Here is a 12458-nt window from a genome sequence, read left to right as displayed (position 1 = left end):
GCATAAGAGATGTAAGGTCTGCCTATGTGTCAGAGACAGCATAATCAAGAGTCAGGTCATGTAGTCTGGATTTAGGACGGGACTGGATTGTGAGCAGACATGTAAGAGGAGAGCTGCTTACCTGGGGGACCAAGTTAAACTTTCCTTGGTAAATTGACTTGATAAATTCTGGTTTCTGCTCAAAGGGAATTTGATAGAGTTGAGTTTACACTAGATGATGGTGCCGTGGGAAGTATTACCTCAGAGAGTTTGCACAGTCTGAAAATATCAGGATAATAATACCTAGTCCTTTGGCAGCTCTATGACAGTAAATCAGGCTTCTGGATGGAAAATCCTCGTTCTTTGGTTGTTGCCCTTACCTCTTTTTCTTATCCATCACTGCAGAGCAACAGGAAGGAAAACAAGGGTGGCTACCTTTGCCACTCCTGTGCAGAACAGCGTATCGGGCCTTTGGCATTCCTGACCGCCTCCCCGGAGCAGGTGCGCTCCATGGAACGTACCATTGAAAACATAGTGCTGCCCAGACATGAAGCCCTGCTCTTCCTTGTCTTCTAAAGCCCAGATAAGCATTCTCCATGGTACAAAATGCCTTGCTGTGGACTCCAAGCACTTGAAGAAACCCGGTGTGGGGTAGGGTTTTCCTTTACCTGAGACTCTGAATTCATTCACAGAACATTTTTTGAGGAAGAAGAAACCAACCAGAGTTGGATCTGCCATATCTCCATTCCCTATAAGTAGCCAGTTTCTACTTGCCCACCCTCCATATGCACCAGGTTGGGGAAGTGGGGAATGCTTTTTTAATAAAAAAATTTTATGTATTTAAACTTTTATTACAAGGTTTCAATTAAACAGGCATAATAGCACCGGCATACCACTCTGTGACACCTGGCTTCAGCGCTCTTGTTTCTGAGCTTTCTCTTTTTTCCTTTTACTCTTTTGATCAGCTCTGTCACTATTCATATGACACTCCAAGCAGAGTATGAAACCTAATCTCTAGGGTAATAATTGAGGTATCAAAAATGACATTTTAATGCCATGGGGAGTCATGAGTGTCATGGGGTACACAGTTTAAACAGAGAGAGATAATATAATACATAAAAAGTCAAGTACAAAGTGACAGTAACTAAGTAGCCCTCTCATTTTTCCTATAGGTAGAACTGAAAATCAGAACTATTAGAGAGGGGAAATGGAGTTGGGTAGCCACTATGGAAGGGAAGAGGGAAATATGTAGGGGGAGGTGGGAAGGTAGTAGCTGGTTCACTGTGCCTGGGGATGCAGGGTTGATGTAATAAAGTTACTCCTATAGAAACCGCCAATGAAAAATCCATATCACTTAGATGTCGATGGACGTGGTAGTTTTACATTTTTGCCATATAGCAGTTTAGTAGACACAGCATCGGACCTGTCTTGGATTATAACCCAAGGAATTTGCCTCGTTTTATCTCTGAGCTGCATCAAGCAGAGCCTGAGAGTAGACCTTATCACTCCACTTGTTAACAGTCTCCCTCTTAACCTCTCCTAGGCCAGAGCTCTAGTGAAGCGTAGAATGTGGGTCAGGTGGTTAAAGCAAGGATGGTGTTGGATTGGGCAGCTGTGGACTGGGCCAGGGGTGCTTGGAAAGGGTGGAATTCCAAAACAGTGTTTGTATATTGAGGAGAATTCACAGAATTGGACCTGAAGACAGAATTAAGCTACTTTAATGAAAAAAAAGATGAGGTTATTTCATCCACTCAGACAATACTTCTGGCCTAGCCTTATCTGATGTGTATAGATAACTTGGAATAGAAGAAGAGAAAATGATTTCGATTTATCGTAGTATTCAGTGTCCTTCAAAAGAGGGATTTTGGGGAAGAGGTGGCAAGAGCAGTTTCAATTAACATGTTTACTAGAAATCTGGCTTTGTGAATCAGAGAGGAAGCAGTTTATTTATTAGAAGGGAATTCATTCATTCAGCGAACCTTCATAAGCACCTGTTACATAGCAGGTACCATGCTAAATAGTAAAAAAACAAAAACAAAAATATACATGCTAAATAGTAGATAGAGTCAAAACACAGCCCCTGATCTCAGGAAGATGATTATTTAATAAGCATGATTATAGTTTGAGGTGAAAAGTGTTTTGAGAGAAGTATACGTGAGTGCTGTAGGAGTAGAGGAAGGGTATCTCTATCAGGGAGCCCTGGTGGTGCAATGGTTAAGAGCTCAACTGCTTACCAAAAGGTTAGCAGTTCAGATCTACCAGCTGCTCCTTGAAAACCCTATTTGGCAGGTCTACTCTGTCCTGTATGGTTGCTGTGAGTTGGAATTGACTCAGTCGCAAGGGGTTTGCTTTTTTGGATCTCTGTCAAAACAGAAGTATGGATTGCTTCCCAACGAAGGTGATGCTGGAACTGTGTTTAAAAATACTAGAAGTTTGTTGACTATTAAAAGAATAAAAGAATATTTTAGGAAGAAGGAACAACATGAAGGAAAGAAAAGAATGTATTTGGTGATAGCACTACCAGAGCAAAATGTCAGTACTGGTATTTTGGTATTTATCTTGAAAATACCAGATTATAGGAATTAATACTGGTAAGTGTGAATACTTTTTAAAAATCAGAGAAACGAAACATTTGGTCTGTTTCAAATAGAAAAGCAATTTTTAAAATACCCAGTAAAAATACAAACTTCTAAAATCTTAAATATCTGTTACATTTTAATATAAATGATTAGTTGAAAAGAGTGAAAGTATTACTGAAAACTGTGAACTAAACATTACATGAACTTGAAAATCTATTAGATCTTTTTAAAAGTACAGTCTTTAAAATAAAAGCCATCAGAGTTTTCATTTAGTTGTGAATGTATTTTTGTGCAAAATTTTCTGTAGGTTTTTTTTTTCTTTTAACCACACTAATTGGGAGAATAATATAAGCTAGTTCCACATATTTTTATCTGATTCACTAATTTTTGAATAGCCCTATTATTTGATAACTAAGAGGAGATCTTTTGAATTATTTTAAAAATATGCATTCGGTTGGTAGCACGGTTTAGGTTTTATTTCAAAGAAAGCATTTTTGATTTGTCTCCATCTTTTACCATGTATGTAAAGATTCTGATGCAGAGTTACCCATATAAGAATAAATGCTGTTATGTCACATTCCACTTGTTTAGAAAGTATTTGAAATAAAAATAACAATTATTCTTAAAATAGAAGTGTTACAATACCCTAGTATATTGTAAACTATGCATCAGTTTGTCTTCACATAAATTATTTTAAAGACATAAATGTTTCAGATTCTAGATTTTTTTTTTTTTTTTTTAATAATGAGATGATGGTATTACATCAACCAAAATATTGGCATTCCATGACATTTAAAGTATTTATATACCAAAGGTATGAAATGCTTGGGGAAATAAGAGACATGTATGTGGCTAGAACAGAGTATGTATACAGAAATGGTAGCCTAGAGAGAGAGGGCCAGGTGATAAAGGGCCTTCCATGGTAGGAAAAGGAGTTTGAGTATTATTCTGAAAAGTTACAGGAAATCATTGAAAGCTTTTAGACATCAGATTTCCTTTTTAGGAAGATTATTGCAGTTGTAGTTCAAAGGATGTTTTAGTACGTTTAGCTAAATTAAGAGACTAATGGCTGTAGTCTTAGCAGGAATGCTAGCCATTGGGCTGAGTCAAAGCCACTGAAATGGGACTGGTGAGGAGAGGGGATGAATACATAGATTTCTGGTTATTAAAGTATGGCCCCAGATGAGCAGCATCAACATCATCTGGTGTCTTAGTGCTGCTATAACAGAAATACCACAAGTGGGTGACTTTAACAAAGAGAAGTTTATTCTCTCACAGTCTAGGAGGCTGCAAGTCCAAATTCAGGGTGTCAGCTCCAGGGGAAGGCTTTCTGTCTCTGTCAGCTCTGGAGGAAGGTTCTTGTCATCAATCTTCCCCTGGTCTAGGAGCTTCTCTGCACAGAAACCCTGGGTCCAAAGGATGCACTCTGCTCCAGGCGCCGCTTTCTTGGTGGTATGAGGTCCCCATGTCTGTCTGCTCACTTCTCTCTCTTATATCTCAAAAGAGATTGACTCAAGATACAGTCTGATCTTGTACAATGAGTACTGCCTCCTGAGCATAACTGCCTCTAATTCTGCCTTACTAACATCAGAGAGGTAGGATTTACAACACATAGGAAAATCACATCAGATGACAAAATGGTGGACAATCACATGATACTGGGAATCATGGCCTAGCCAAGTTGACACACATATTTGGAGGACAAAATTCAATCCAGAACACCTGGGAATTTTAGAAGTGCAAATTCTCGGTCACAAGACCAGACCTGTTGAATCAGAAACTCTGAGGTTGAGGCCCAGCAATTGATGTTTAGCAAGCCCTACAAATGATTCTGGTGCACACTAAATTTTGAGAAACACTGCTAGATATGAAGAAGATAAAATGAGTAGAACTTGGAGAATGCTTAGGGATTGAGAGATAGGATTCTCAGTGTGATTCCCAGTTTTCTGTTGGTCACCAGAGTGGATGAGGGCACCTTTCACTGACACTGGGAAAATAGGAGATGTAGCAGGTTTCTTTAAAAAATGATGAGTTTGATTTTTATCATGTTGAGTTTGTAGGACTTAATGAGAAAACTATGTGGAATTGTCCAGAAGGCTATTGGATAAACAGGTCTGTTTAGTTCAGTAAAGAGCCTTGGCCTGGAAATAGATATTTTTAGAGTGTCAGTATGTAAGTGGTCGTTAGGGTAGTTAAGTTTAAGGGTTTTGATGAGTTCATCCCTGAAGGGTATAAAAAATGAAAAGAGCAGAGGTTCAAGGACCAAGCCGTTTGAAACAGCAGACTTGGGGTAAAGACATGAAGAGGATTTTGTGAGTAAGAGTGACAACTGATAGTCAGATTCCAGGGGAAAGCCATCATGATAGAATTGTTACTGAACTCAGGAGAGAAAGGAGTTTAAGAAAGAAAAAAAAGTCTTCAGCATCCAGTGCTATAAAGAGACCAAGTGAAATAAAGGTGGAAATGTGTTCTTTTAACTGACACTATGAAAGTCAGTAATGACATTAGCGTGATTAATTTCAGTGAGGCCAGAAGCAGACTGCAGTGGACTAAAGTGTGAGTAGGGAACTTATGGTAATTTGATGCAAGAAATATATTTACTCTTGTTTTTTTTTCTAAAACAATTGTAAAATGACAACTGAAGGGCAAACAAAACAAAGTTTTGGAAGCTGGGAAGCAGGTGGATGAGTGGTAACTTAGCTCACCTGAGAAAACTGAACCCTAAGCCCTAGAGCTCTCAAAAGATGTAGAAATTGATGGCATTAGGTACTTCTGGAATTGGAGTGAAGCAAAAAAACAGGAAAATTAGTAGAATGTTTATTTAAAAACCAATTAAATCCTCAGCTCTCTTCTGTATTCTGTGTAACTGGGCAACTCTTCAACCCTAGCAGAAGACTGGAGATGCGTTCTCTGGAGAGGATAAAATAGAGGAACATTTAATGTAAGGAACTCTACTCACAGCTGAGGGCAAGAGATCATAATATAATGAAGGCCACTGGGGAAATATTTATGTAATGAATGATATTCATTCCTCTCCTTCTTCCACTTAGCTCCCAGAGTGCTGGCAGCCTAAACCTAAGTGGGGTGTTGACAGTTCCTTCTTTGGGGAAGATTGATAATGACATTAGAGGTCCCTCAGGAAATATGTCATCCAGATACCCACTGGATAATAACCTTCAATCTTCAAATCTCACCCCAAGTACTCAGAGTTTCAAACACCTTTCTAGTGTTCATTCTTCAGTAGGATGACCAAACATCTGAAAAGAACCTATATCTTGAAGCTTGGATATCAAAACAAACAGAAAAGAATCAGCTTGGAGGAAATAGCCAATGCAGGGAAAAGAAGACATTTTAAAACTATAGTATATTTACTCATCACCTGCTTTCCAACTTCCAAAATTTTGTTATGTTTGCCCTTCAGTTGTCATTTTACAATTGTTTTAGGAAAAAAACAAGAGTAAATTTTTTCATGCATCAAATTACTTAAGTTCCCTACTCACACTTTAGTCCACTGCGGTCTGCTTCTGGCCTCACTGAAATTAATCATGCTAATGTCATTACTGACATTGATATGTATAAAAGGACATTCAGAGACAAAATTGAAAGCATGAAAGAAATGAAAAACCACAACAGAATTGTTCGAAGATTAAGTTGAGAAAATATGCAGAAAGTAAGAGTAAAAATAAAGAACAAATACAAGGAAACAAGTAGTCAGGGAGCCAATTTAAGAGGTTGAGCATCTGAATGATGAAGGAGTTTCAGGAAGAAAACAGGCTGGGAAATTAAAAAAAAAGATGATGAAAATTACCCATACTGATCAACATAAGTTCCCTGATTGAAATAGCCCACCAAATGCCTAGCAAAATGCGTAAAAATAGACCTACACTGACTATATTCTGACGTTTTCAGAACGCTAGAGACAAAGATCCTACAAGCTCCCATAAAGAAAAAAAAAAAAAAAAAAGTCCTATTCATAGGGCCAGGAATCAAAATGTCTTCAGATTATTCAACAGTAGCACTGGAACTAACCAAAAACCAAAGCAAAACTGTTGCCATCGAATCAATTCTGAGTCATAGCAACCCTGTAGGACAGAGTTGAACTGCCCCATAGGGTTTCCGAGGGGGTAATCTTTACAGGAGCAGACTGCCACATCTTTCTCCTGTGGAGTGGCTGGTGGGTTTGAACCACCGACTTTTCGGTTAGCAGCCAAGTGTTTAATCACTGAACCACCAGGGCTCCGCAGTGGCACTAGACGTTCAAAACTGAGAAGTGATTTTCAACTTAGAATTCTAAAGCTACCCAAACAATCAATAGATTTGTAAAAATGGTGTGGTGGAGACTGACCTCTAACTTCATGGGGAGGAGAGAGAATCACCATCAACATCAGCCCAAAGCTGATTCCTATGAAGCTGAGGTCAGACATACCTCTTCTCTCCAACCTTTTTACCAATTCTGACACCAGCCACCCTTCCCACAGCACTGTCTTCTCATCTGCTGGGTTTGATAATTCACTGCAATGGGCACACAACTCACAGACCATACTCACAGTTAAATGGGGTTTATCAGGGAAGTAACAGGTTAAAATTCAGGATCAGGAACAACGCGGGATACAGTTATCAGTCAGGACAGCTTTTTGGCCTGTGTCAAAGCCCTTGGACCCTCGGCCCCTCGGCTCTTGGCCTGGCCTCTGTCCTGCTTGGGCAAGTGTTACCAAGCTTTTTAGCTCCACAAGTGCTCAGAGGCACCCCACTCCACCAGCAAGCCTGCTGGCTGAAGGTGCTTAGTTCTCTTGTTCCATTCCGTGGGTCAGCACACCCACTGTAGCTGCCTTGTTGCTCCATAGGCTGCACCGTCTCACCATCTCACCGTCTCCTGGTTCTGCTGCTGCTGTTTCGCTGCCACCACTTCTCACCGTCTTGTGCTGTTTCAGGTGTTATAGCTCTGTTTCTGCCTTCTGGGTCTAGGAGGGTCTTAACTCATGGACCCTGGGTCCTTTGGGCCCAAAGGAACAGCTCCACTCCTGGTAATGAGGTACCCTCTCCGCTTCTGGGATTGGCTTCCTTTAGCCTAGTGGGATGACAAAACTGCTAATTCCATCGTTAGGGTTCCATATACCTTATTTGCATAGTCCCACCCAATCATTTTGTGGGAAGTCACAAAGACCATGGCTAGAAGGCCCATATTAAAGTAATTCACTGCACCGCAAGAATGAAAAGGCATTTTCACACTCAAAAAAATTTCCCCTGCCGTGCAATCTTAAGATGCTACTGCTAGAGGACGTAGTCCAATAAAATGAGGGAGAAAACCAAGAATGAGAAGGATATTCCTCTAGTGAACAGGGTATTCAACGTAGGAGAGAGGAGAAGGGCAACCAACTAGACCACATTAGGTTAGAGGGCTCTAGGTACAATTTCCTCAAGAAGATGAAATTAGAATACCAAATATTCTCGAACGTATTGATAGGAGGTTTAGCTAATTAGCAGAGTGTTATAGGCTTTGAATTAGTGATAAATGCATAGAAAACTAAGAAAAAAAAAAAGCAATTATGAACTTTTGGAAAGCAATAGGTTGTGTAGGAGAGAAAAAGTAACCATAGTTTTACTACCTAGCTCAGTTGTATATAATAGTGTTCCCATAGTCTTAATAACATCAGCATTATGTATTGGGAGGTTAGGAAATTGTGAATGTGTGGTGGAAAAGGGGGAGTGAGTAAGTAGATCAGGTACAATGCCTGAAACTGAAAATGGAAGCAGAAGTCCGTATAAACTTAACTATTCAGAGATACAGAGGTAAAGCCAAAACAATCAGTTGAAAGATCTTTAAAATATTTTCCTTTGGGAAGGGGGAAGTGGAGAGGTACGGTGCTTTTTGGACAGGCACCTTATGGAACTACTGCCTCTAAACTGCGTATCTCTGTGATAAAACTTTAAAATATGAGTGTGTGAGGAAAAGGACACTGGGCATGTAGACCAGCATTAAGCTAGGCTGGGGAGAGCTAAGATGGTAGATAGAGGAGGATGTGGCATTAAGAGCTTTCGTTTTCAAAATGTAAAGAGAGGGGCATGGTTGTTTGATAGTGGACTGGGTTGAATTAGGATATAAGATAGGAAGGAAGCAAGAATAGGTGCAGACTGCAAGTGGTGAATATTTTTCTTGTGAAGTTAGATCATCCAGAGAGACTTAAAAGTTTGGAGCAACGTAGAGGAGAGTGAAGTGGAAGCTGACAAAAAACACATAGGATTGCTGGGCAGCATTAACCTGGTTGAAATTGAACACCATCCTGTTAGTGGATATACATTTTATTTCCCCTTCTAGCTGTCTAGGTGTGGGAGCAGAGAAGTCAAACGGTTAGGTTCAAGAAGAGTTTGAGAAACACCAAGTATAAGGTCCCATGTGAGAAATCACCCTCCCAGAATGCCCAGTCACTGAGCATACGTCGCATGCCACACTCTGTTCCTGTAGTGGTGTCCAGTGTGCCTCCAGGGGCAATTAAATGAATGGGAAAGCAACTTGACACCTCTAGAATCAGGCTACTTGTGATTTAATATTTCTCCTCAAGCCTTACCTTTGCCCATCCGTCCTTTCCTAGTCTCCCTGAACCACTGGGTTTTTAGGAATGTGGCATATACCCAGAGGCTGAAGGCTGATTGCTTTAGATTTTCACTGGATATGGTTAAAGCTGGCCCAGCAATGAGGCAGGCAGAATTCCTCTAGCACAGTGTCCCCAGACAGATTAAGACCTTACTAAAAAAAAGTTGCCCTCCAGTTGACTCTGATTCATGATGACGCAATGTGTGTCAAAGTAGTATTGTGCTCCACGGGGTTTTCAGTGGCTGACTTTTCAGAAGTAGAATGCCAGGACTTCCTTCGGAGACACCTCTGGGTGGACCTGAACCTCCAACTTTTCAGTTAGCAGCCAAGTGTGTTAACTGTTTGGACTACCCAGTGATTCCAAGACTACCCTACATACCCCTTTTTATGATCATTTAAACAACTGAGGCTTACGTAGGCCCTGAGGCCTTTCTTAGCATTGGGAGCAGACTCTCACCTTTTCCCTGGTCTCCTTAATTACAGATTCTCCAAGAAGGCCCAGTAGTTGCTGTCCATCCTATTCCTCACTACCAATAAATTTTTTATATTTTATATCTCTAGTGACCTGGTTTAAGAGGTAGACTATATGGAGAGAAACAGAGCTTCAAACTCAATGTATAACTTCTTTCCTGATTACTCCACTTGATGTTTCAAACTCAACATATCCAAAATGCAGCTCTTGATTCCTCCCCACCCACAACTTGTTCCTCCACTCAGCCTTCCCCACGTCAGTAAATGTTGCCACCATCCAGTCAGAAACCCAGGAGTCCTTGATTTTTCACCTGCTTTCACTCTATCCTCCCTGCCCCCATCCAATTCATCGGCTAGTTCTTTTGATTTTACTGTTAAAATGTATCTTGAATCTATCCATTTCTCTCCATCTGTTCTACTTCTTAGACCAGGTCACTATTTCTTCTCACCTGGACTGTGGCAACATCCTTCGGTTGCTTTCTGCACTTTTACTTTGGCCCATCTCTTTTATTCTCCATGTAAAAAATACAGTCTTAAAATGAAAACTAAATCATATCACTCTCCTGCTTAAAACCCTTCAGGAATTTCTTGTTATAATTAGAATATCAGTCTAACCTGGACTGCAGGTAGAAGAGACCTGATAGCAAAGCCATATTTTCTTCTATTTCCAGGCAGGACACCTTCACACTAAGCTTATCATATATATATATATATATATATGTATGTATGTATATGTATATGTATATGTATATGTATATGTATATGTATATGTATATGTATATGTATATGTATATGTATATGTATATGTATATGTATATGTATATGTATATGTATATGTATATGTATATGTATATGTATATGTATATGTATATGTATATGTATATGTATATATGTATGTAATCCAAACCCAGTGCCATCCAGTCGATTTATATATATATATACATATATATATATGGTGTTTTTAGTGTAAGTTTACATAGCAAATAAGGTTCCCATTTAAAAATTTCTATACATATTGTTTAGCGACATTGGTTACATTTTTTACAATGTGTCAACGTTCTTATTATTTCCATTCTGGTTATTCCATTACCATTAATCTAGCTGCCTTGCACCCCCCCATCCCTTATTTTCTCATCTTTGCTTTAGGGTAAATGTTGACCGTTTGGTCTCATGTAGATGATTTTTTAAAGGATCACAGTATTCGTGGGTGATACTGTTTATGAGCCGATCTGTTATTTAGCTGAAGGGTGATCTCCGGGAGTGGTTTCAGTGCAAAGTTTAAAGGATATCTCTGGGTGGTGGTATCGGTGGTTCCTCTAGTCTTTACCAGTCCAGTAAGTCTGGCCTTTTTTAAGAATTTGAGGGTTTTTTTCTACTTTTTTCTCCTAAGTTTATCTTTTCTTTTCACAAATTTTATTTATATTGTTGTTGTCATTGAGAATATACACAGCAAAACATACACCAATTCAACAATTTCTGTGTACAATTTAGTGACACTGATTACATTCTTCAAGTTGCACAACCATTCTCACCTTCCTTTTCTGAGTTGTTCCTCCCTCATTAACAAACTCACTGCCCCCTAAAGTTCCTGTCTTTCGAGTTGCTGTTGTCAATTTGATCCCATATAGATAGTTCTTAAAAGAGTATAATGCTCAAGGCAGACTTATTTTACTAGTTAAGCTAAAACTATTTGGTTTTAAGAAGGCTTTAGGGGATATTTTTGGTTTAAGGTTTAATGATTATCTCAGGGCAATAGTTTCAGGGGTTCATCTACCTTCCCTGGCCCCAGAAAGTCTGGAGTCTATGGGAATTTGAAAATCTGTTCAGCATTTTCCCCCTTTAGATCAGGATTCTTCTATGGAATCTTTGATCAAAATGTTCAGTAATGGTAGCCAGGCACCACCTAGTTCTTCAGGTCTCATGGCAAAAGAGGCAGCTGTTCATGGAGGCAGTTAGCCACACATTGCAAATTCTTCTTCTATGCTTGACTCTCCTGTTGCTCCAGGTAAATAGGGACCAACTGTTGTGACTTGGATGGCCAGTTGCAAGCTTTTAAGACCCCAGGCACTACACAACAAACTAGAATATAGAACAGAAGCACTAAACATGTTATTAGTCCAATTAATTGGGATGTCCTAAGAAACCATGACCCTAAACCTCCAAACCAAGGAATGAAATCCTATGAGGTGTTTGGTTTTACCTAAGCAGCCTCAGCAGCTTCAAATTTTGCCATTGTAAATATATTTATAACACTTTTTTTTTTTTAATTGTGCTTTAGGTGAAAGTTTACAAATCAAGTCAGTCTCTCATACAAAAAGTTGTACACACCTTACTGTGTGCTCCTAGCTGCTCTTTTCCTAATGCAACAGCACGTTCCTCCTCTATCCTGTATTCCCCAAGTCCATTCGACCAGCTCCCGTACCCCTCTTTCTTCTCTTCTCGCCACCAGACAAGAGTTGCCCACATAGTCTCATGTGTCTACTTGAGCCAAGAAGCTCACTCCTCACCAGTGTCATAGTCTATCTCATAGTCCAGTCCAATCCCTATCTGGAGAGTTGGCTGTGGGAATGGTTCTAATCTTGGGCTAACAAAGGGTCCAGGGACCCTGACTGTTAGGGTTCCTCCAGTCTCAGACCATTAAGCCTGGTCTTTTTACGAGAATTTGAGATCCGCATCCCACTGTTCTCCTGCTCCATCAGGGATTCTCTGTTGTGTTCCCTGTCAGGGCAGTCATCGGTATAGCCAGGCACCATCTAGTTCTTCTGGTCTCTGGTTTATGTGGCCCTTTCTGTCTTTTGGGCTCATCTTTACCATTTATCTTTGGTGTTCTTCATTCT

At 39.8% G+C, this 12458-nt stretch overlaps 1 protein-coding gene across 4 annotated transcripts in view; it reads left to right on the top strand.

Moving 5' to 3' along the window:
* The window catches only part of FBH1 (F-box DNA helicase 1), a 74808-nt gene extending 72181 nt beyond the window's left edge, over window positions 1–2627 (top strand). For all 4 annotated transcript variants that reach the window (XM_049882050.1, XM_049882047.1, XM_049882049.1 and 1 more), the window contains one exon: window positions 385–2627. In XM_049882050.1, the coding sequence (XP_049738007.1) occupies window positions 385–555 (171 nt within the window). In that variant the 3' untranslated portion in view covers window positions 556–2627. The remainder of the gene's footprint in view (window positions 1–384) is intronic.
* Window positions 2628–12458: the final 9831 nt, after the last annotated feature.

This window comes from Elephas maximus, chromosome 4, assembly GCF_024166365.1.
Source record: "Elephas maximus indicus isolate mEleMax1 chromosome 4, mEleMax1 primary haplotype, whole genome shotgun sequence".
Lineage (NCBI taxonomy): Eukaryota > Metazoa > Chordata > Mammalia > Proboscidea > Elephantidae > Elephas > Elephas maximus.
This window is presented reverse-complemented; position numbering and strand designations above follow the sequence as displayed.